The sequence below is a fragment of the Anneissia japonica genome, unplaced genomic scaffold (genome assembly GCF_011630105.1).
Source record: "Anneissia japonica isolate Jap-2015-1 unplaced genomic scaffold, ASM1163010v1 scaffold32248_len650992_cov182, whole genome shotgun sequence".
NCBI lineage: Eukaryota > Metazoa > Echinodermata > Crinoidea > Comatulida > Comatulidae > Anneissia > Anneissia japonica.
In genome coordinates this window covers 350671-377191 of record NW_022699059.1, presented here as the reverse complement: position 1 = coordinate 377191, position 26521 = coordinate 350671, and the positions used below count along the sequence as shown (strand labels likewise).

The window sequence follows — 26521 nt, the reverse complement described above, 5'->3', positions numbered from 1 at the left end:
TGTTGTCTTCTAATCGGATTAAAACCTGGCCGAATTTTGGCCGATATCGAAAAAAAGTTTGGCCGAATTTGGCCGTGAGATGGCGTGTGTTTGGCCGTGAAGCCTGTCGACTATCTGGCAACCCTGCTCTGAACAAAACAAACGAACAATCATGTCTGCGTCGAGGCTTCCACCAGCTTTAGCTGCTCGCTTAAAAAAGCGTGGTATTATTCAACAAGATCAGCAAAGCGAAGGTAATTGTTGTATTTGTTATGAGTATAAACTGAATTTGAATTATTCCTAAATTTAAATTAATTTGTTAAAATACAATTAGGCCTAGGGATGCCTACAAATACAATATAGTCTAGCCTAGGCCCAGTCTAGGGCCCTGTGTTTGAGGAGTATCTAGGCCTAGGTTGTACCAAGGAGGAAAGAATTCTTTCCTCCATGGTTGTACTAGTCATGTCATAGTTCAGTCTTGTAGGGCATTAAATAAAATGAAATAAATAAAATAGGGTAGCTTAAGTTGCCGTATCCGTATTGAATGCATTCAGTCGAGAAACCCTACGCTACCTACTACGGTTATACAGTGTTACACAGACAGACGGGTTCCAGGCCTAACAATATAGTTTAGTACAGTTTTTGATTCTTAATCAATCCATAGGTTTAATGGATGTGGGCTTACTCCTACTCATGTGAACTTGTATCCGCTTTGGACCTTGGTGAACCAGTACCCAAATTTACTGTAGGTGAACTTGTGCCCAAAAAAGTGGTACCGACGTTTATTCGTACCTTTACTTTGCCATTTGGGGTATTTACTTAAATGTTTCTTACTAGCCTAGGCCTAGGTACTGTACAACAAGACTATCAATTTTTGATATACACGAATTGCGTCAAACTAATAGGCCTAGCAGCATAGGGCCAAGGCCCAGCATAACCATTAATTAGGCCTAGGCCCTATAAAGAAATGTTACGTTGGCATTACAGGCCCCAAAACAAAAAATAGGGTGCGGGTAGGTAAGGTAGGTAGGAATTTTTTTTAACTACCACAGTAATCAGTAAAGGCCTCAAAATCAGGGGTGGCGCTAGTGGGGGAAGAGCGGGGGGAACATGGTGCCAGGATTTGCCTTGGCTGTAACCCTTCCTCCATATGGGTAACAGCAGTGTTAAGCTGTCTATGGATCAACTCAGAAGTTTCGTTTTTTAAAGAACATGTATTTCCAGTAATTTTTGCATTATTTATTTTTTTATGTTAAATTAAGTAAATTTGTATGGCAAATTTTAAATAAAAATGTCTAGGGTCGACCAGGTTACGCCAACATAACAATTTTTTTTTTGCCTTTTTAAGTGCCTATCTACAGCTTTGACAATACTCACAACTACAGTACTGTAGAGTAGCATCCCTTTATTATAGTTTTGACAATATTCATGAATTCCTATAAAAATCTTCTAATAGTAAGTTAGTGATTGTTCAACATACTCTCCAAACAGATTATACTATACTTTTTGCATAATGTTTAAAATACTGTACAAATGTAGATCTTGGACTACATTTGTGTTTGGGTTAGCCAACTATGGGTATGGGTACAAGCTACCCAAAATTATGGGTAGGAGCCAACCAAAATTGGGTATGATGATTTATGGATACGGGTTGGCATGGGTATGGGTTAGCCTGTATTCGATTTAAATTTTAACTTGGTTGATTTTTATTTATATTTTACCAGAGCCTGATGAGGAGATAATTGCTGCAGATTATTCTGGTGAAGATGTCCTGGATTCTTCTCATCACCACCACCAGGAACCTAAAGAACCCTCAAATGATAAATTACCACCAGGGTGGTTTCGGATAAAAGATCCTATATCGTAAGTATTCAGACTGCTGCAAGTTGCCATTAAACTATGGACTAGAAATTTAATTCCTTAACCTCTAGAAGCAATCATAATATTTCATTATATGTAATACACTTGTTACTCAACTCATTTTGTATTTGTAATTCAGTTAATTGTAATTTTAAATCAGTTTTATTTAAGACATACTGTAATTGTAATATTTAGAGCCTTAAAATCTCCAATGCAACTTGAATTAATTAATACGCATGACCATTTTTAGATTCAAAGATTTTGTCCCACCCCAATCAAACCAAGTGCCATAATTAAATAACTTATATACTCTGCTCATAAATCACTTATAATTTTTTTATATTTCCTAATTTTCTGCTGAATTTTCTGACAATGTACTAAATAAGATGTCTACTGAATTGAATGATCTTTCATTAATGTATTTCTCTATTCTAGGGGCTACCACTACTTCTGGGACTCTGAGACAGATAAGGTATCCTGGTTACATCCACTGGGTAGGTTTCATATGCTGCATGGGTGTAAGGTGCACTAATAATCTTGCATTGAAATGTACAGTGATTATTAATACTATACTATACATTATAGGTGAAAAAATCAAAGTAAGACACTTCAGATAAAACTTTAATGTATGCAAAGCAGAACTGAATTTCTGTCTTTTATACACAGCATCTTAGACGGCTAGTTAAACCCTCCTTCCATATGGTTGAAAACTCTATTGATTATCATCACAGAGCATCTAACGGGGCAAGGTAGACTCTCCTGCAGTAACATATGGTTGAAAACTCTAAATTTTGAATTCTTATATTAAAGTGTTTCAGTTACCATCTACATGAGCAACAGGAACTGATTATATTATGTATTATAGATCTTGCAAAACCGTAACATTCACAATTTCTTTTTTCATAAATTTCTATATTCAACCTGATTTTTTTTTTAAAGATCCAAAAGCAAAGATAACAGAGGCAGCATCAAAACTAAGAGGTGATTCTGAAGTGCCATCAGATAAAGACAGAACAGAATCACACAGAAGACAGGATGGTGGATCATCAACTCGATGGGATTCTTCCGATAGGAAAGCATCAAGCAGCAGAAAAGATGTCAGTGACAGGTTAGACCCACCACAGGTATCAACACATTTATTCCTGCAGCTCAGTTAATCTTTCCAAAATTTTTCAAATACTAACAAAACAAGATGTATATTGTTTTTGATGTGTTATTTACATAGTTACCAACTTGAGAGATTTAAAATGCGCAAGTGACTACTCCAGCCAGCTGGATCCGTGGGCGGAGACTAGGTGGGGGTGAATGGGGCAAAGTCACCTGGGTTTCCGACGATCTGAACATTTTATGCTGTTTTAAAATGATTTCAGGAAGTATTTGTTGACACTAATTTGTGTCAATATCAATTGTTCGATTCTTGTAGAATGTGAAATGAGATAGCTGGCAATTGTTTAGTCATAGTATGTTGGAAAGAGAAATTTTCTCAGTGAATTGATTGATAAAGAAAGCTCTCTAATGACTCAAGTTACTGCAGAACCATTTTTATATCTCTAATAAAACCAATTTCTTCTAATTTCACAATATGTTTTCCCCTGAATTTGTGATAATTCGTTATCACCCATACTTGTGGTAAATGCTTTACAAATTTATGATCACGCACATGTTTCTGCAAAATGCGAGTTTCATCCAAAATCACTTTGAAATGCTGGATGGTCCCGCATGATGCGAGACGGTGGTAACTATGTTTTTTTTTTTTTTTTACTTCTGATACTTGTCTCAGACAGATGGTGATGATTAACAATTGAACTAGGAATTCTAAGTGCCAGATTATGTCTTTGTGGAATGGTTGCATTCTGCACCAGTGTCAGATTCACTGATGGTGATTATTGAACCAGAATGAGGAATTAATCAGCAGCAGGCTTTAGAATGTCTTTGTGAAACCCCTGTCTCTTATACACATCTAGATGTGTATAAGAGACAGGGGCAAGGTAGACTCTCCTGCAGTAACATATTGTTGAAAACTCTAAATTTTGAATTCTTATATTAAAGTGTTTCAGTTACCATCTACATGAGCAACAGGAACTGATTATATTATGTATTATAGATCTTGCAAAACCGTAACATTCACAATTTCTTTTTTCATAAATTTCTATATTCAACCTGATTTTTTTTTTAAAGATCCAAAAGCAAAGATAACAGAGGCAGCATCAAAACTAAGAGGTGATTCTGAAGTGCCATCAGATAAAGACAGAACAGAATCACACAGAAGACAGGATGGTGGATCATCAACCCGATGGGATTCTTCCGATAGGAAAGCATCAAGCAGCAGGAAAGATGTCAGCGACAGGTTAGACCCACCACAGGTATTAACACATTTATTCCTGAAGCTCAGTTAATCTTTCCAAAATTTTTCAAATACAAAACAAGATGTATATTGTTTTTGATGTGTTATTTACATAGTTACCAACTTGCGAGATTTAAAATGTGAAAGTGACTACTCCAGCCAGCTGGATCCGTGGGCGGAGACCCGGTGGGGGTGAATGGGGCGAAGTCACCTGGCGTTCCGACGATCTGAACATTTTATGCTGTTTTAAAATAATTTCAGAAAGTATTTGTTGACAATAATTTGTGTCAATATCAATTGTTCGATTCTTGTACAATGTGAAATGAGATAGCTGGCAATTGTTTAGTTATATTATGTTGGAAAGAGAAATTTTCTCAGTGAATTGATTGATAAAGAAAGTTCTCTAATGACTCAAGTTACTGCAGAACAATTTTTTATATCTCTAATTTCTTCTAATTTCACAATACGTTTTCCCCTGAATTTGTGATAATTCGTTATCACCCATACTTGTGCTAAATGCATTTATGATCATGCACATGTTTCTGCAAAATGCGAGTTTCATCCAAAATCGCTTTGAAATGCTGGACGGTCCCGCATGATGCGAGACGGTGGTAACTATGTTTTTTTTTTTTTTTTTTTTTTTAAGGGAATATTTTTTTAAATAAATCTTTGAATCAAATTCAATTAAATAAGTTTTTTTATATGTTATGATAGATTGGTCCCTCAATAGGTCCTAGCATAGGACCTGTTGCTCCTGGCCAGAGTAGCAAGGACAAGGCAGATAAAGGAAGACAGGCACCGTACCACAAGCCTAGCAAACAAAGCAGAGGTAGTTAATATGTTATGCACACTTTCATCAACATTTAATCCAACTTGACGAAATGTGACAGTTGGAATAAATTTCAATCAGTCATTTGTTTATAATGTACATAACAATAATTTCATATGCAACAACCTTTTTACAACTTGTTACATTGGTGCAAATATATGTACCTTATTTTTATATTACTAAATCAAAATATAAAAGAAACAAAAAAATGGATATTTCATAGCATTTCATCATCATACAGTCATTAAAGTACTTTTATTGAAAATGGGGCTAGCTGTGAGTGTTGCGGAGTAATGTGACTAAAATGTGGTAATATTATTTATATTTGGATTCTAATAACATTACTCTTTAATCTTTAAAATTAGATTCTCATCGGAAGAAGAGAGGCCGAGATGATGAGCTAGATCCAATGGACCCTGCATCCTACTCGGACGTTCCTCGGTAAGACGCCGTAAACTAATAACCTTTGAACCCATTCAATACTAAATCTATGCCAATGTAATGAAATTCACAGTGAGTGTTTGAACCTCCAACATCAGCTCTCAAGAAAATACATTGTAATGATTTATCTTTTGGTCTTTTGCAGAGGTGACTGGTCAACAGGTCTGCCTACAGCAAATGATGCCAAGACCGGTGCTGATGTAACAGCAACTGGGCCCTTATTCCAGAGTAGGCCATATCCCAACCCAGGAGCTATCCTTCGGGCAAATGCGGGCCAGTCTTGAAACATACAGCTTCAGAAGACCTGAAGGTGCATTGGCATTGGCTGATTGATGAATGATTTAATCGACAAGTTCCATAATGTTTGGACCTCTCATTTTCAAGCAGTTTACTTCTGATACTTGTCTCAGACAGATGGTGATGATTAACAATTGAACTAGGAATTCTAAGTGCCAGATTATGTCTTTGTGGAATGGTTGCATTCTGCACCAGTGTCAGATTCACTGATGGTGATTATTGAACCAGAATGCGGGATTAATCAGCAGCAGGCTTTAGAATGTCTTTGTGAAACCCTCTGCACTAGTGTCGGATTGACGTTTGCAACACTATTAAACTACAAGAGGGCTGAATTTGTCTTTTGATATGGTCTCAATATTGATGGTGAAGACTAAAAATAGAAGAGGAATAGAGAATTTAGAATAGATTCATTGGCAATATTACCATACTTGCAAATTGAGAGATTTCTCTGATAGTCAAAGAAAAAAATTCACTTCTCTTATATTACTTCTATTTCATGTAATTAAAAATGCAATGTTAAACCTGTTATTAAATTGGAAGTGTTTCAGCTTTTTGAGAAATGACAAGTTAATATAGACACAAAATTCAGTTAGAAAGACAAGAAGAATTTACAGATTGTTTTGCTTTTCTTGATTTAAAAAAAATAAAATATGGAAAAATATATAGAATAAAATAAATTATTAACTTTAAATACAATTTGGGACCCTTCTAAGTTCAAGATCGCTTTTTCAAATAACTAACATTCTACCTTTTTTTAACACAATTCTAACCCTCTAATTTGAGGCTGAATCCCAGAACCACCCCACATTTCCATGTCCCAAAGGTGGGCTCGATTTGGAGGATGAACTAATTCAGTTTTCACTGATTTTTGTTTGTTAACCGTATAGAGGGTGAACCTTCCAGCGTATTCTAGAAGGTCAGCTTGTATTCATGAGCCGTTTTAAATAAATGAAATAATGTTATGCTTTAATTATTTGCAAAATATCATTATGAGGCTTTGGGAGTGGAGATGTTTTTTAGTTGTAAGAAAAATTCTGTGCTGTCACAGAATTTGAACCCAGGACATTGGCATTGGAATGCAAGCACCACCAAGCTACATCACCACAGATGTTTCTATACAAAAATAAATTGATTACTGGACAATTCAAATGTCCATGCAAACCAATACTTTTTATAAATGCTTCTGTCTGTTTTATCCTAAGGATTTTTTTTAATGATTTTTTAATTTTCATTCATATTTTCAATTGAAAAATAATAACAACAAAGTAAGAAGTTAAAATAACTGGTTTTGTTTTAGCTCCTGACAGATGTTATTTTAAGCATGAGGGAAATTATATTAATATATTTCCTTCATTTTGTAAGGCATACTGCCTTTTGTGGATTACCTGGGTGTAAATTGCCTCACTGAGACAGCAACGTTACTTTGACATTGGTGGATGAGACCCCTTCAATGTCACCATCTCCTGCATCGCTGCTCTTTTTTATTTTTAGTTCTTATTATGTTGTTGTTGAACGCCTCAATGTTGTTAACATTAGGCACTATATAAATATTGTTTATTATTATTTCAATGTGTTATTGATTGTTAAAACTATTAAAACTGGTATTAGTTTTTTTTCCAATGTTTTATTAATTCATGAAAAGTGAGTAAATTAAATTTGAAATATAGAATCACAATGACTAAGACTCTAGCTTGTATCACTTGCTTTGTAGTTAGTTGCACTGATGTGATTAACATCTTACAGTAGGTACACTACACTAGAAATAAGTCTGTTTTAATTGTGCATTTAGTTGTCCCAGTGTCATAATGGGCTGCGACGGCAAAAAAGTGTTCGGGGCAGGGGTAATTTTAGTATCAATTACAAGTGTTACGAATCCGATTTGAAGCAATTGATTCTACACTACGATAAAACTAGTATTCGATGTGCACACATATCAGGTCGACGTGATTCTTTTTTGTATAAGGAATGCAACACCTCAGAGATAAACTCAATTATTTGGTCATTTATATATACATATATATATACATATATATATATATATATATATATATATATAAAACTACACTGAAAGGACGACACATACCAATTCTAAAAAAGGGTAACTTACCGGTGACTGTTATGCTTTTGCTTCTCTTCGACTCGCATTTCTATGTGTACGTTTTGCTTTGTTGTATATTTTTATGCCAAAATGAATAGAATAAAAAAAAATAAAATGTTGACAAACACAATCATGTTTCCAATATTATTCAACAACAGCATACTTTATTCAGTTGAACACGAATCTCAATTTTATCAAATCAATCAATCAACAACAATCAGTTGCGACTTTTTTCACTTTGTCTACATTTAAATTAACAATCATAGAAACACCTAATTACCAAGATTGGGATTTAATAATTGTCTTTGTTTAACAATTGCCAAACAATAAGAAATTTAATTCACTGACACATGCGTCAATGCAATATACGTAAAAAATTCAGTAATTACCAAATAATGAACCTCGCCATGGACAACGCTAGCACAGATAGTATCATAACATAGGTGTTGGGGCCTAACGCACTTTAGCATTTAATCCATTAATGTCCACCGTTGGTGCAATGGAAGACGGAATTTAGTCAATATTTTTGTTTGGATGAATCCAACTAATGCAAAAACATGGATTTAAGATGAATTTAGGTGATATATTTGCTAAGTAAAGTCATTTAAATCCATCCCCGGCTAATAACACATTAAGAAATTATTGTTTCCATGGTAATTAAGAGGTAAAAATTTCAGTTCGTTGACGAAACCTCTTGCATCACGTTCCTGTAAACAGTAAAATAATTTTGGAATAACAGTACAGTATGCTCATCTTTTTATCAAGGTTAGGGCCACTTTCTGGCTAGAAAACCAGAATCATTTTTATTGAATATTTAATAGTTTGCAAATATTTTAAAATAGGCCTAATATAGAATTACATTTACATTATTAGGAATTTTATTATTTATAATTGTTTTTAATTTATTTGTATTCTGTTTGTACTTGCTTTGTATCACTTTCTAATACGCGAAAAATCGATCTAATTATTAATTATCATTCTCCTTAACCTATGTTTCAAACTTATATGACAAATTTTATAAAATTAAATTAAAATTTACAGTACTAGGTCTACCTATATATACCGGTATCATATTGATACGTCATATATGTCAAAATACATACAGGTAGATCAATACATACAGTAGGTATGCATAAAATGAACATACTGTAGAGACAAGCCTATTGTTATATAATAATAATAATACTCAAACATTTATAATGCGCCAATTCCAAGAATGATCAAAGGTGCGAGCGTTATTACCCCTGGTCACTGTATAACGTACAATGGCAAACCAGCACAAAGTGCAACTTCCTCTGCTCCCTGGGGATTATCCCTAGTCGTTTGCTACTTTTTTAGTGCACGAAACTATGAACTATAACTATATACAATATACAGAAATTATTTTCTGATATCTTTATATACTATAGGTCAAAATTAGAAAAATTGTAAAAGGTAAAGTTAGCCCGCATCACCCGTGGTCTGTACAATAGAGCATGCCAAAGAAAATCTAGCCCGAGGGCACCGCGATCGGTACTGTACATGTAGAAGCAGATGAAAAAAACTGGTAAGACGTATGTAAAAGTTGTTAATTATGTGCAAATATAGATAGAAATATGGTGTAACACACACAAAAAAATTCACAAAATAACACTAAATTCAAAAATAATGTAAGGAGACACAAAGAAAGACATCCATAAAAATGTATCCAATAAGGTATGTTGATGTATTTGATCCTGTAATTTCAACAAATAAATTCACAATAAATCTGATAAATATATTTACAGCCTCCTTAAACTGTTATCATATATTCCTTATTCTTTCCAGAAACACATACAAATTCAAAATATTAGCATGATGATGGCTTACATAACATCCTTTGATATATCTCATGAAATATAAATTACCCGATAAATACACAAAATACTATACAACCTTTATTTTATAAGGAGAACTCATTCACGGAGGTGATATTCTACAAGGTGTAACTTGAACAATAGCAAAACTTAAATACAAATAGGTACGACTCATCACAATACAAATTCCGTAACATTAATGAACACAAGACACCAACTTTTACAACAGTTTATACAATTGCACAATTTTGGCATACATTTATTTGACAACACAAACACCACATGAGGACAATTTGTTTTTACTTTAGTTTATCCTTAACGTCAGTTCAACCACTATCTTTTTTGCCTTCCTTGCGTACAGATATAAAAACACATCAATTAATAAATATTGCCCATGAGTCCCATTATAAATTGGGGTGTCACCAGGGAGGGGTTCTACTGTATTTTGTTTTATTTTGTCTATTTTTAGAGTTTTTCAATTACAGCATATCAGGAAAGTGGTAATCTGGTTTTATTATTTTGTCTTGATACAATCTTTCAAATAAACAACATTAACACTAGAGGATTCAAGAGTCATTAACTCTCTGCGTCATTCACTGTGTCCCTCAATGCATGCTGGGTAAACTATGTGGTATCCAGGTGTTTTTTTGTACATCATAGAAGCAGTATTAACAAATATTTCTTGATATTATGCTATACCTAGCCACAGAACTAGAGAATAGCACATGATGATTTTTTTTTTTATATGATTTGATTTAATCAATATGCTCTTTAAAGTACAAAACAGAAACAAATCAACATGAAGAGACTAAATCACAAAAGAGCATATTAGGGATAACCCTACAACTACAAAAACATAGTTACCAACCTGAGAAATTTGAAATGCCTGACTACACCAGTTGGGAGGGGGGGCCCTGGTTTTAGTCTCATAATCAACAGTTGGTTGTGACAATGAACGCACAAGATGGCAGCGACTACTAGATTCTACTAAAGTGCATGGTTGGCTGGGTTGTTTTGGTCGGGAGAGAGAAATTTTCACCGTGAATTTGATTCTCAAATGAGATAACGAAAGCTCTCTAATGACTCAAGCTACTGCATGACTGTTTTTTAATTAGTATTTAAATATTTTTAATAAAACCAATTTCTTATAATTTTAAATACATTTTCCCCTGAATTTGTGATAATTTGTTATCATGCATAGACTTGTGCTGAATGCATGACAAAATGCAAAATGCGTTTCATCCAAAATCATTGTGAAATGCAGGACCATCAGTTGGTAACTATGCAAAAAAGACAATTTCCATAGGAGTCCCCAAAATGAACTAACATGAAATGAACATAATTAAGAAAAATTAAATAATTAAGAACAACATTTTTAAAATAGAGTACTATAACCTAAGTATAAAAACTTCAATATCTAAAATGACAACAACAATATATACAAATATTTCATCAATACAAACAAATCTTGAGAAGAGGAACATAGTTCCAAAACAGAGTAAGACAGACTCAATAGCATTAAATGGCACATACTGCAGTAGCTATCTAGATATGATTAAGTGAAGGTAACTGTAAAAAATAGACCCATTACAGTATATGCTGAAAACTCAAAACATATTTGAAGACGTGTTGAAATAACCATAAATATCTGTATCATAAATATATTCAAACCATAAATGCTATCTTAAAGCAATTTGGTATCATTTGATTCTTTTCTTATAAAAAATTTAATTGTTTTCATGTTTATTGTTTCAATACAATAGCACAAAATTTACAAACTCTAGAGGCCTTTAGTTTGAGTCAACATTGTAGTCAGAGTTACCCTCTATAAAAATAAAGATATGTTAGCATTAAAATGTTCAATAATAATATTTTTATTATTAGCGTTCAATATTAATGGGTTTTTTTTATTAGTGTTGTTCTAAAGTTGATAGGTGAGCATTATTTCAAAATGTTATGGTACTAAAAATAAATATCCTATGGCATCCCCCTGCTTGAACTTTGGAGCCAGGGTTGCTCCAGACCAAGGAAAGGTCAATGATTGATTCCTAGGTCTGTAAAAAGTGATTATGGAACCAGGATAATTATCTGGAGGTCGTGGGTTCGATTCTCATCTGAATCACTTGTGAATTTTTTTCGCAAATATTTGGGAACTTGCGTAGTATTCGGTAAGATAACATGTCATTTTTGTTCAGTTTTGTTAGTTGGCTGTTTAACAAATCAGCAGCTAAACTTCTGTTTAAATTCTCTTGGAGCCGACTTTCAAACCACTTAGTGTGGACACATCGATATGTTTACACCGGCCACTAAGCTTTTTGGGCTCTTGATGGTAAAAAATAAATCCAATCTTAGATTATTTTGAGATTTTTGGTCAGTCAGGCCTATTACAAAACATTCAGAGTCAACTTATATGTAGACTTGACACAGGTCCCTTATTATTATTTTTATTCTCATTGTGGACAGTGCCACCAACGAACAAGTTAATTTAGAGACGAAAAAAAGAAATTGAGTATGGGACGCCCATTAAATTTGGTATGGCACGCACAAAGCTTTCAGCAGATTGTTGTGCTGGGAGACAATAAAAATAGGCTCCCAGTAGGAGCGTTGTGTCTACTGCTTGATAAGTCTTTTTGAGCTACTTTTAACTCACAAGTCAGCAGCAGCAGGCCTAATTACATATCATTTTTGTCCTTTTTAGGACAGGCCTAGGCAGCATCATTTTCATAGGCTTACTAAACAGAGCCTGCTAGCTAGCTAGTCTTCAACCTCGCGAAAAAGCAAACTATTCATTTCTATCTTCATCCACCTTGATCGCCCGCAAGTAGGCAGTAGACGCAAAAATGGAATTCATCATATTGACATTTTCTATCATGTACTCTCCTGTACAGGATCACTTGACTCTTGTCAGCTGCATGCAAATATATAAATGACTCAACTATACTACTTCAATGGTTATTAGTACTGTGCAATTTTCTTTAGATGAGCTTTGCCATTTTCACCATCCGCGCCAAAAGAGAGAACATGAATACCAGTATTGAAGCTTCCTACACAAACGCTGTAAAAGAAGATTAATTTTTTTCTTGTAAATTATAACAAAATAATGAAAAAGTCATTATTATTATTACATTTTTTTTTTTAAATCGTAAAATTATATGCCTTTTGCCAAGAATACAAAGTTCAATCAAAACAATAAATAATTAACAATTGGCGTCGGGCAATGAGACAATGTCAAACAAACATCAGACATAAACAACAGTAAAAAATGGACAGTTCAGAGAGATTTAGTTGTGGTATTATCATTGTATTCCTATAGAGTATAATGTATTTGTAGTGGTGATTTGATCTGTATATTGCAAGTCAATACGTGTGCACACAAGCCTTGGAGCACAAAAGGTATTCACATTTAAATTAAAAGACACTTCCCATAGATGATGAGCTGTAGTACCTTTAGCATTTCAGCCTTCTGGTTAAAATACAAGAAGAGCAGGTGATAGTACTGAACTAAATACCTAAAGGATCTACACATTTCAGAGCACACTCTCTGGCTATTCTTTAAAGATATCATTTGAGTGAGTTACTGTATATGCTACGCTATGCCACGTAACACATAATGCAAATTCTCTTCATGAAATGAGATGCATCATTCAGATAATCTCAAGATTAGATCAGAGCATGGAGGTATTAAATATTTCATACCTCCTTGGTCAAAATCAATTTATTCATGGAATTTAGTATTTATTTGAATGTCAATCATAAAGTATTAATATAAGATTCATCACATCTACTCATCATTTAAACACCAAAATTAAGCTGATATAGTATGATTTATTTTTAAATATTGTAAGTCGATATACCCTGGAGGCATATCCTTATATCATTGTGAGCATAATGGTTTTTATATATATTTATATATCTGCAAAAAAGCACTAGCACAGTCAAATCAATATTTTCTTTAAATATACCTATGGTACGATTGTAATTAATTGAATTGCATTTTTCAATAAATTGTAAAAATTTTCTAAATTAGCCCTGTTTACTTGGTCAGGTAATTCCAAATGTTTTATAAAAGTCACAAAAAAAAAAGATGATTACCGGTTACTCTGAATAAAAAATATTATTATATTGGCATGCAAATATGGCTGCACTTTTGAATTTTTCTAGTAGCAATTAAAATTTCGCCAAGAGGATCGATCCAAAATATTACTACTGTTCATTTATGTTATGAATAGGTAGACAGAAATTAAAGTGTTTTCGCATGAGCGGCTCCTAAAAAATGAATGGTTTATATTTCTTCAACATTATTTGTTAATCCAGTGAAACAAATGTGTTACAGAGGCTTATTACCTTGTATCTGAAAAAACAGCCAAAGTTAAAAGTGGACCTGCTCCATCAAGGTAAAACGTTGAAAGACATTCTGTTAAAGGTAGAAAAAGATAAATTGATCGTGATTAATTGAATATTCTTTAAAATGTGTGTTAAGATGAACATAAACCTTACAGTAGTCAAATAAGGTTACATGCTACATACTGTAACTATTGATTATTATTATTATTTATTATTATACGACAAACACTTATGTTTCATCGTCACTGCCGGCAAATCTAAACATTCTGTCAGTCCGCACAGGCCAAGCCTCCAAATTTAAATTGTTGGTTAACTTTAATGAAGCTGGTTTTCTCATAACTGGTTTTCATATATCAAAACGTCAAAGACCAAATTAAAGCTTAAACTGTAGTAGTCAATGAGTTTTACCATTTGCTATATTTTTTGACTTTCCAACCAAGGATGCATTTTGTGGTGAAACCTCACAAATGACAACAGATTTCAAAAGAAGAAAAACCCATAAACACAAGATCATGTCGCAGAAAAGAATCATGTGTTAATATACATATTTTCTCATTATTCAACTTTATAGTCAATAACATGGTTAACGAATAAAAATGAACTTAAGCATTTTAGATACATCAAAATTTATATGACTTGGAATTAGGATAGCCAATTGATGACTTCTTCGAAAATTAATAATAAATTTTCTTTCAAGCACAAGAAGCTTTATTCTACATGGATTCATTGAACCATGACCACAACTCATGTATGACGTTGTTGAATTTAACCTCATCATCATCTCCCGCAAAAACTGACAGTTACTTTCTGCCAACAGCACTTAAATACCTACTTGGCCATGAACCACACTTACAAAAAAATGTTGACTTGGATTGAACAACAATAAATTATCTTTTAGCTCTTTGCAAAGACAAGTAGATCCTAAGGCATCAAAATTACTCTGTCTTTAAAGACATGGCAGACAAGATTTTAACAGAATTTGGAATACTGATTTTTTGGGGACACCTATTTTCTTGAGATTAAGGGGGAATTACCCAGAATGCTGTTGCCGTGCAGTGCTAAAATGTACCCTAAAGCAGCATAAAGAAATATTTGGTAAAATTTAAATTTGTAAGTATTATTTGATTTTGATTCTTTTAATGGTGGACAAACATTTGAAACCTAACAGCAAATTCACAATTCCATACTGTATTTTGTTAGAGTTAAAACTTAGGTGATATAGAGAGCCAAAAAGGAATTGATGGAAGTCAGGTTATTTTTAAAAATGGATAAATAATGTTAAAGTTTAATTAAATAAATAAACTTACATGATAATGTTAATATGGAGATAAAATATTACTGGTTAAAGTTTATTTGTTTATGGAAATGCATTTTTTTTAAATACCAGAAGGTTTACAAAAGCAAAATGAAATATATCATTTAAATCTTTAAGAAATTAAATTCAAAACCTACAAAAAAAAAACTAAATGTATATCCAGGAAACAATAAAAAACAAAAACAAATTAATATCCAGATATATAAAACCATTAAGAAAAAGCAATCTATTCTTCTATGAACATAGATGATATACATTTTCACATTTGTTTATACATTTTTGATTTGTAGGATACCTAGTTATATAAACCACTAAAGTTCACCATAAACCGGACACGGTAACACATAGTATTCGTCTTCTATAACATACTTTTAAAAATTTATGCAATTACTCTGAAAGAGTAATCATTACAGAAACGAGATCTGGTTTAATAAAAGCAAAATGCCTCTCCTAAACTTAAAAAATAGTTAGGTTGCTCAATTATCTTTTTTCATTTAAAAATTTAAACAATCCTGACGTGTGCAAATATCTCTGTCTACATTGCTTGTAAAAAATATTCATAAGAATGAAAATTCCTCCACACCTCTAATAAGCCACACAAACAGAAACCCATTTAACAATCAATATTTTACAAACATGACTCTAGTATCATCAAAAGAATGACAAAACCATTTTAACATACCAAATACAAGGGATAGCCTGGTTCAAAGAAAGTATACATTGAACAGAAAAGATTACATTGTCACTTAACAGCCTTGAACAAATACAGTAGAATTTGGAATAAAAAGGCCATGTTGTCAAAAAAAAAAAAGATCTTTCATAAATCATTTTTTACTATATACTGTATCTATAAAGGATTAAAAAAAAGTAACATATTTTACAGGTTCAAGGTGACTACTGGTATTATGACTGACAGTGGCACAATAAAATTTAAACATCATTTACTACTTGATAATTTATCACATTTTTATTCTGATAAGAAAATTGGCAAATTATTTTATATCCATAGTAAAGACTTTAGAGAAATAAAATGTTAAGAACATTATAACCTCCATCAAATAAGACATTTTATAAGTGTTTCATTTTACACTTATCAACTTACAAGTACCTTTTCTTGCCCAACACCATAAACACTGCCCCACACGCTTTCACTAGAATACATTCCAGGTATTATACTGGTAATAATACTATTTATATTGGTAAAAATATTGATGACAATCATACTATATCAATAACAACAATACTATATCATTTGAACAGTAACAAATAATAATAACAATTGTGAAATATAATATGGAAAGATTACCTGAGGTATCTCTATCCCATACCCTAACAGTTGAGTCATTGGAGCAGGTCACCACTAGAGGGCGCCCTGTTTGTGAAAAGGCACACGCACAAGTGGTCTGCGTGTGACCTTTGTACTCCATTATTAATTTGCTTGTTCGTAGATCCCATAACTACAAAAGAAAAAACAGGAATTTCAACAAAGTCTAAGATGTATAATATATCAGTTTAATGAGCCACTATAATCACTGTTGTAGGTTACTAAAAGCATATCAGGTTGGCTTTTAATGGACATTACTACTTTTCAAGGTAGTTTTAAAGATGTAGTGTTCCATGAAAAATACCAAAATAAATCATGAAAATTATTTTAGATATCAAATTGCACACTTAGAAGTAACATAAAATAGTGTTTTGTTTTTTTTTCTTCATTCTTTACTGATATTCAATATAAAATATACAAAAACATTTACGAAGAACAGGATGCAGGTTGCAGCCTGATTTAACAGATTTACACAGGCTAAATATCGATTTAAATATTAAAAACAAGGAAACGAACACAAAACTGAAATATTACAGTAAAACATTAAAATTCAATTAATAAATTTTAAAAAATCAAAATTTAGATATTTTATTTGCAAATTAGTTATTCAAAATTTTGATTTTACAATAGAGCCATTATTATTTTCAGTTCTAAGCATGAACTAATTTATCAATGGCATTTATTTATGGCACATTAAAGCAAATGTTTACCCATAATTTTACAGTTAAAAATGATAAAAACACTTCCAGTCACTTCCAGTGTTTTTATCATTTTATCATTACCCAGTATAAAAAAAATCAGGGTACACATTTTTTAAATTCAAGAATATTTATGCTAATAATGTTAATAAATTTGGTAAATTTGTTACTGCAAAATGAACAAGTTAATTTCAAAATTCTGTTTCATGATATTTTGTCAATTCAGGAGATAAACACTACAACCTGACTTAGGGCAAGATATTAATTATCTCAACAGTAAGATTGTGCTTAACAAATTTCATTAGGTTATCTGTTAATTGAAAATTACAAGCAAATCATAAAGAAATACACCTTGCTGCAGGATTTATACATCAAGGATATTTTGTCATTTATCACTTTAGAAACATTAGAAGTCCTAGCCTCATCAGAGGCTAGTGTCTAGACTAATATCTGGCATACATGGATGCTACGATATTTGACTTTACTGTAACAATATTACAATACTGTACAAGAAAATATAACATATTTCTAAAAAATATATGTTTTTTTTACCTTATGTTTTTTCCCAGATGGAATAATGAGATAATGAAGACATTTCCAAATTATCAATTAACATATTCATGTTTGATAAGTCTGCCTCTTATTTAATTCATAGCTAGTAGGCTTTAGTGTAATGCAGGATTATGTGATGTAACAAGTGTGCTGCGCTATAATTGGCCGAAGTGTTTAACATGTGTCCATAGTTACATAGATTGCTATAATTATCTTAAATGCTGCAACCATTTAACAAGCATCTATAGATTTACCATTATTTAAAATGAGGCTATGAGTCATATCCCCAGGCTTGAAGAGTCTTTCAAATAGCAAGCCAAGTTGTATTCTGATTGCAGAATACTTGGGTATAATTACGGAAAATCTTCAGTATTTGTGCAATTAAAATTTGATTTCAATCAAATATAAAATTAATTCTCTAAGTAAAAATGAAGAAACAAAAATGATAATTTACAGATGAAATACAAACAACAATTTAAGCTATCACCATTTATCAGGCAGATAACATCGCCAAATGAACTGGGAAATCCTTCGCACAGACACAGATGGTGGCACGTGACCGAAAATCATGGAAGGAGCTGGTCAAGCGTTCAAGTGCGCAGTGGCCCTACAACCACACCCGGTCATGAGATCAGTAAGCAGTAAAGTGAGTACGTACTTATCAGGCAAGTTATACAAAAACTGATTGGTAACAGCAGAATTTTGGTAAGAAATAGTGAACATCAAATAAGAAAGCAATAATTGATCAATTACTGTTGAGTATTGTGCAGACAATTAAATTACTTGAACAATCACTACTGAGTATGACCTACCGTAGCCTCACATCCTTGTCCACTAAAACCATTACTACTTGTTACACAATAAAGTCCATCTTTGGACACATCACAGCATGTTTGAATATAATTTTTCTTTGGAAATATTTGACTTTCTTGAAGAGATCTTGTATCCCAAATTCTAAAAAAATAAAAGCATTTCACACATTTTTACTATTGTAGAAGACATGGTGTCATTGGCACAAGATGTCATAGTGCATAGAGACCTTGTTTATTTGCGCTATAAGTCCATCTATTATTATTATTATTATCAGTGGTGGCACAAGTGGGAAGTCAGCAGAGAGAAAAAAAAAACACTATTCGTTGGTGGTGAAAAAAAAATTTATGTAATTTTTAACAGAATGCAAGGCTCAAAAATTGATTAAAATTTTATATTCCGAAATTGTTTTTAGGGGTATGCATGTAGGAACCCCTATGAGGAGGTGTGTTCTGTTCCTCGCCCCTCCAACTTACACTCCCTTCATAAAAAACCAGCCTTCTTTTTGGGAATCTCAGAACCCTTGTTGGACTGGCTAAAGGTGATTTATGAGTGAAGCTGCTTTTTTAAAACACTCATTTTTAAGAGATGTAATGAGTTGTTTTAAAGAATTGAACCCAGGTCCTTAAAAGTGTAAGGTACGAACAAACCACAAGATTACTCCGCTCCACAATTTCTGTTCTGAAGACAAGTGGATGTTTAAAAGCCTGATCTATTTGTTAAATCAATGTTGGCCCTCAATGATAAAAGGATGTACTTTCCAGTTTCAAGAACTGTTTCTTTTTTGGGTAAATAGTTTCATCTGGTTCCTGATAGTTGATTCAATAAATACCGTAATTTCTTCCTTTAAACTAATTTCAGTTACTGTTTTCGCTGTGTTGACAGTTTCACCATTTTTTTTTTTTTTTTTTTAATTTAGAGATTCTAAATCTGGTTTATTTTATTTAATATCAATGTTTCAAATAAGTATGCTCTTGATTTTGTTTAATCATTTTTTTATCAAAATGAAATCAGAGAGAAGGGTCATACCGTAGACATTTATCTTCACTTGTTTGTGCTACTGCATGTTGGCCAGGGACCCATTTTACATCTGTCACTAAGTTTCTGGATATGGCGCTCTGTTTTGTACAATATCCAGTTTCTACATCCCATAATCGTAGAAAGTTGTCACGAGACCCTGTACATATAAGTTGATTATCTGAAAAATTAAAATCAATCATCAATTAGATTCTATACTCATTAGAAGAAACTGTTCAAACTTCAAAATTTGCTGAAGTGTACCACCAAAACCAAACAAAATTTAAATTGTGTATGTGTCAAATGCTTTTGCTTTGCAAATAAATTCGCCTAGTGGAAAAACTGCCTTTACATCTATAAAAAATTAACTTATCTGGTTCGGCCACATATGACCTTATCTGTATGTCAGTTCTATGTCAGTTCTACATATTCTTCAGGCTATAATTATCGTAACTACTCTTGGAAACAGTAGCCTTATCACATCATCTGATCACCGGGAGCACACAATTAATCATACGAACCATTTTTTTTTGGTTGGTGCCGTATATTGCATGATGCTAATTAATCATGTTGCAATATAAACGTTCTGAACTCTCTACATTATACTATTTTGTATGCCGGCTTCATTATAGCACAGACATAGTCCATTCAAACATTCTAACCTCTCGGTCCCATGTCAGGTTATGTTACATTATACCAGCTCATTATAGCATATAAACAACCGCTAAATGTCAGTGTCTGGCAAGATTTTCATATACCTGGACTTTTATAGCAGGCAATGACCTATCAGATGTCTTTTCCAGGGAGTCGCGTTATTAGGGAATTGTGAGTTCCTGGTGGGGAGGTCAATACAATAAATAATAGTCCAGGAGAAAAAAAAAATTATGTAATATTCGCAGATTTAATATGAGACTACAAATAATTGATTTAAGGTAAGCCTTTAAAATTCAAAAATGTTAAAACTTCCAGCTAATAATGACATTATAAAAAATATAATAAAACACATAAAAGTTAAAACATTACATAAAATATATAACCACTTGGTCTCATAGCTCAGTTGATAGAGTATTCGAAAGGTTTTGGGCTCGAACCTCAATGGGGGACATATGTTGTTCTCAAATATTTATTATGAAATATATGCTAAAAATATCATAGAAATGTTTAAAATGACATCACATTACATCAAATATAATGCGAAAAAAAAAATAAAATCATAAATTGTAAGTGTTTTAGTTTGGTGAAAACATTAGAATACTATATACTTTAAAGTTAGCTTACACAAAAGATAAGATAATACTGTTATAGTGTAGCAATATTAAAATAAGCCTCTAAGATATTTGAATTGTGACTGAATCATTCCAATCCAGTTGAATGAAGTACGCAAGCCTTTTCATTATACTAAATTAGTAGATCCATAAAAAAAACAGTGTCAATAAAACAAATCTGAATCAACAGGCAAGTTATAATGAGCCAGCATATATTATTATATTCTGTATTTGTGTTTATTAGGGTTTGAAACGCTTGTGGCCCTTGTATCATCTCTAAAATACAAAAATATCTTATCAAGCAACTGTAGTCAAATGACAGAAGCCTAACAATCAACCACAGAGTACCTTCTGACTTAAATGTTAATACTGAAACGTCTTGAAAAGGAAAAAACTTGATTGCATGTTTATAATACAGTACCTTACTGTACGATAACGCGATATTGTCTTCTTTAGCAAACCTTCAAATACAACTGATATTGTCTTATTTAGCAATTGGGTCTACCATAAGCATATGGGAGTAAATTTTAAAAAGTGTTTTTTATGAATAAATATAATATGAGTGCTTCATATGATTTTGATAAATAAATTCATTTTTAATCAGATGGCAGCAGGCAAAAAGAATGGAACTTGCAATTTTTTTCAGAACTTTTCAAATTTACACATGGCAGATCTACTGTAAGAGGCCAAAATAAAATATTTTTACTTGAAATACTGTATTGGCACAAAACAAGTTTGCAAATCAAGGCATGAAATAGTCTCGCCTGAAGGCAAGTACAGTCCCACAAGTACCGTAGCTGTTTAGGATAAAATTAATAAAACTTGCAATAGGGCAGATTTCTCAAAGTTTATACTGTAAAGCTTCTATATTCAATTTAAATACAGTAATACTCAAAGCACCCTGTCAATAGAGATTCAAAACAGATGCCATAATTCACCAAGTTCGACCACGACCCGACCTGTCTCTTTGTGATCTGTTGTTGATTTTTCTGTTTTCCGTTTCATTTTCTCTTTTTCTCAGGCGAGCCATCTACAAGTTTTGTTGCTTTTCCGGTTTTGCCCTTTTCAAATGTTTTTCTCTTTTTTAATTATTTGAATCAATTGTTTCACTTTACCATTTTAAAGAATGTTATTTGAAATGAAATGAAAATGAAACAAAAAAACACTGATGCCACACACCAAAACCAACCCCAGCTCTAACCACTGCTCATTTTTTTACCAGAATTCTTTGAAAACTGTGTTCAACAACAATCTCCATCAGCTTTTCTTGCAATAGTCACTAGTATTTTCATTTCACTGTTGAATGCTTTTGCATATACTTTGGCACCTTAAGGAGAACTAAAAATGTGTACAGTAGTTTAATGTTCCACTTCGTCAGATTCACCGTGGACCAATATAAACTACTAAGATCCAGACAAACAACATGCATTTGCTCTACATACTGTAAATTGATTTATTCTTGGCAACTTTGTCTACAGTGTTTTATGACTTTTTAACACCTTCTATACTCAAAGCAGTGCTATGTATCAAGTAATTTCTGTAATAAAACAGAGTGACAAATCATTACTTCTAATTATAGTATCAGGATAAGACAAGATCTGATATTCAGCTTAAAGTACTTTACTGTTATTATCGAACAAGTGAACTTTCTTAATGCTTGTAATATAAATCTAGTATTATAAACTGGCAGATACAGAAAATAGTTTTACATAATTTGTATTACGTGAAATTGTGTTGGATTAAAATATCAGTGGCGGATCCAGGAAATTTAAATAGAGGGGCCCCGGATAGGGACTTTCACAGGTGGAGGGTCTATACTACCTCAGCCCCACCATGATTGGGGCTGAGGTAAGAATTTTCTTTTTTCTTAATTTTTTAAAAAATTCTGACAAATTCGGGGGGAGGGGGTCTGGGCTGGCTGGGCCGGGTGGGCCCCCACCTTGAATCTGCCTATGAATATAAACTATTATTAGAAACTAACAAGTAATATAAAATAGCATTATAAAAATGAAGTTGAACACTAAAATATTAAAAAGCACATACAAAAAATATAATAAATTATTGCTATACTATTGCTAACATTGCAACAGAAAGAATAGATTAAATTTAATAATATTAGTAATACAATATGAACATACTGAAACTCTATGCATTAAAGTGCAATAAGGATGAAAAAAGTGATCATCCGTTACGTGTAATATCTCAAGTTATTGCCTAATACGCTGCTTCAAGGGATTTGATCGTTAAATTGTTTTACATGATGGATGGTTTCAACAGTTGATGACTTCTTTTGAATTGTTAAAATTAAGCTCGATAATAACACTCATCTTATATCTTGAGTAGCTCAAGTATAGATAGAATATTTTTCCCTTGGCTGGTTTATTTTGAAGAACTGTTAATCGGGTGATAATCTTATTCCCAGACAAAAAAAACAGACCTTTAGGCAAGGGGGTGCAGAAGGTGTGCACCCTACCACTCTCCCACTTTTTCAAGTTCCACTTTTATTTCACTATAAAAACCATTCACAATTATCGTGAAATGCTGTGAATTCCATTCTTTGCCAAAAAAAAAAAAAAAAAGAAATTGTTGTGTTGCCCTTAAATGGAAAAAATCAAGATCGTCGGAACCTGCCCCCTACTGGATCCGCCCCTAATATTTATCGGGGTCGAGCAAAACCATACATTGGCTATGAAAAAAATGGCCAAACAAGCGCACTCTATGTAATACAATTGAAGTAAACTTCAAGAAAAAAAAAATTTTGTTCATGGTTGGCCTAAATCCGTAACGGAGCCTAAAATGTCTAGCTATGTACCGGCTTTAAAGTGATAGATAGACATTAGCCTGTTTTTATATATTGTCCTATATACCGTAAGGTAATGAATACGATCTTTGATTCAAGCAATCACTAGTTGTACAGTAAAGAACTGGCTAGGCCTAGACCTAATCGTTGCTTGACAGCTCAGCGCGTGAGATCTGATATTGCATGCCTAGCTACATCGTCGTCGTCACGCTCGGTTCTCAAAATTATGCCTTCTATTTTACCTATTTTGCGCATGCATCTATGGCCCGATTTTGGTAAAAAAATTGTCATCAATTTTACGTTCTAAATGTTAATTTCGGAAGTGGTATTTCTCAAATTTGTACTTAAATGACAGGAAGACCTTTGAAAAAAATTGTAAAAAAAAAAAAAAAAGCCGACCGACTTTTTGAAAAATTTCGGTCAGTTGCGGAGGGCAACACAACATTTTTTTTTTGGTCTAATACCTGTGGAAAAAATTTGTTGGAAATTTATCTGCTCTAGTGATTGCAGATTAAAACAACCTCACAAAAAATGACTATTTGGCACTGAGATAACAGTTCTCAAAGAAGATGTGAGAAATAAAAACATAGCACAAAGTACAGATATATAAATAATAGTTTAGTGCAATAAAATATAGATTTGGAAAATTTGGACATTCAAACATGTTTTGGCCATTGTCCCCTAAACATGATTTGCGAAGAGTGACTGATCTTTGCCACATACAGTATGCTCTTATTAAACGGAAGAGTTTTCAATGTTGACAGTAATGTACTGTATGTCTCCACTGTATATTCCTTTTAGTGATTAAAAATAAAAACAATATGCTACAATACAAATAAATATATTTCAATTTTATATATTCATTCCTAACTTCATTATATTATTATATGCACACAATACGAATATCGCAATATGCTTATAGCGAACCACTAATTTTCTGCAAACCACATGGAGAATTGTTTGACTTGGAGGACTTCAAAGTCCTTATTGCTGGAGCATGTGTTTGATGACTCCAGGTTGGGAACCACTGTTTTACAACCCCCTTCTTCCAGATCAACATTCATTTTCAGAACCCTCTTTGTATCACTTGCCCATTTCGCTTAATCAGTATTTTGCATCTTTAACACATTTTAGGATGTTTAGTAAATTTGTGCGACTGAGCAGGTTGTACCAGTTAAAAATAGAGACTATACCACTAACACTTTCAATTGTACAATGGTAAGACTTGAAAGGTAATGACGCCACCACAAAGTCACCTGTGCAAGCAAGAACGAGTTCTTGTTGTTGCTTGGATTCTAGGATACAGATTGGCCTGAATCTATGTTGTGCAGAGAATGTTGGACGGTCACAGATGAGTGAATCCGTTTCAAGCGTTGTTGCACAAATCAAAACCTCCCTATTACCAACATACAAATTTTACCAACATTCTTTCAATCAGAGAGCACATGATGAAATTCTATTACTGTATGATTTGTTCAAGGATTTTAGGACGCAGCTTGGGCCGAATCTATGTTATGCAGAAAATGTAGGATGCTCATGGATGAGCGAATCCATTTCAAGCATTATGTTGTAGCACAAATGATTTGTTCTTAAAATTTCAGAATATATTCAAATTATTCAAACATCATTTTGTTTTAATAGTATTAAATATAAAAATACTTTTAATTGAAAGTCAAGAAACTTACTGATTAAACTTACTGCTAAGCCAGTGACTACAAGGTCATGACCTTCAAATGTCTGACTTATTGTTTGGCAAACACCACCTTGTGTTGTTCCTCGCTTCCACATATTAACGGTTTTATCTCGTGATGCACTGAAAAAGGCATCGGAATCAATTGCATGAGCCACCTGCAACAAGAAAATTAAATAGTGATTTTTTTGTTTTAGAAAATATTTGCAAATTTGTGTTGCCAAAACTTTTCTGAGGGTCAAAGTTGTGGGTTTTATTCAAAGAAATACACAGTACTGGTAAGCTGGCACCCATACTAGGTAGCTTTCGATTTGTGCGACGACGCGACGCTAGAACGGAATCATTCATGCGTGACCCTCCTAACTGGCGTCCTACGTTCTCTGCATATGTAGATTTGGCCAAATTGCGTTCCAGAATCTACTCGACGTAGTGACCTTAACATTTTCGCATGCACAGATGACTTTTCCTAACATAGTCATACAATCGAAAGCTACCTATTATCACAAGCACCATCTATTTTCTTTCTGAAGTGAAATAACTGAGTATGAAGGATGCACAATAGAATAGCATACTGCATATCTACTCTGAAATGCCAATGAATTAACATAAAACAAAGAAGTGCACCATTTTTATGAGTATTACAGTAACCATTGAAACCGCTTGTGATAGCGGTGCTTATTAGATCATTTTACAGAACTTTAATTATATTTTGATCCTTGTGATCTCACTGGCAAAATATACCCTCTGGGAGATATGTGAGTTTGTTTTAAACTATGGCGGTAGATAGAAAGTAAAAATGATTTTACGTTATTATAATTATTATTTGTTGATGTTAACATTTTTTATTGTTTTTTTTTTATTTATCAGCTTATCATTTCTATTTCTATCAATTAATAGAAATAAAATGATAAACTGATAAAAAAATTTAAAAATAAGAAATACAGTAGTAACATTTTTTTTTTTTTTATCAGTTTATCAATTGACAGAAATTGGATGATAAACTGATAAATAAAAAAAACAATA

At 32.8% G+C, this 26521-nt stretch overlaps 2 protein-coding genes across 2 annotated transcripts in view; one reads left to right on the top strand and one right to left on the bottom strand.

The window, feature by feature from the left end:
* Positions 1–92: 92 nt before the first annotated feature.
* Positions 93–6278, top strand: LOC117102835 (polyglutamine-binding protein 1-like). The gene is made up of 7 exons (XM_033243265.1): positions 93–233; positions 1704–1842; positions 2275–2333; positions 2779–2963; positions 4898–5012; positions 5378–5453; positions 5599–6278. The coding sequence occupies exons 1-7, from the start codon at positions 152–154 to the stop codon at positions 5735–5737; spliced, it is 795 nt and encodes a 264-aa protein (XP_033099156.1). The 5' UTR covers positions 93–151; the 3' UTR covers positions 5738–6278.
* A 3256-nt stretch (positions 6279–9534) lies between these two features.
* Positions 9535–26521, bottom strand: part of LOC117102834 (WD repeat-containing protein 31-like) — a 29375-nt gene continuing 12388 nt past the window's right edge. Inside the window, exons 4-9 of the mRNA XM_033243264.1 lie at positions 25494–25656; positions 19756–19924; positions 18729–18870; positions 16649–16799; positions 14028–14097; positions 9535–12738 (exon numbers count right to left, since the gene is read on the bottom strand). Coding sequence (XP_033099155.1) covers positions 12639–12738; positions 14028–14097; positions 16649–16799; positions 18729–18870; positions 19756–19924; positions 25494–25656 — 795 coding nt within the window. The 3' untranslated portion in view covers positions 9535–12638. The remainder of the gene's footprint in view (positions 12739–14027; positions 14098–16648; positions 16800–18728; positions 18871–19755; positions 19925–25493; positions 25657–26521) is intronic.

Excerpts from the sequence above, each read along its gene's own strand:
- LOC117102835 (XM_033243265.1), top strand. The coding sequence starts at position 152 with ATGTCTGCGTCGAGGCTTCCACCAGCTTTAGCTGCTCGCTTAAAAAAG. Across the intron at positions 234-1,703 it reads ACAAGATCAGCAAAGCGAAG|AGCCTGATGAGGAGATAATT; the intron begins GTAATTGTTGTA and ends ATATTTTACCAG. Across the intron at positions 5,454-5,598 it reads TCCTACTCGGACGTTCCTCG|AGGTGACTGGTCAACAGGTC; the intron begins GTAAGACGCCGT and ends GGTCTTTTGCAG.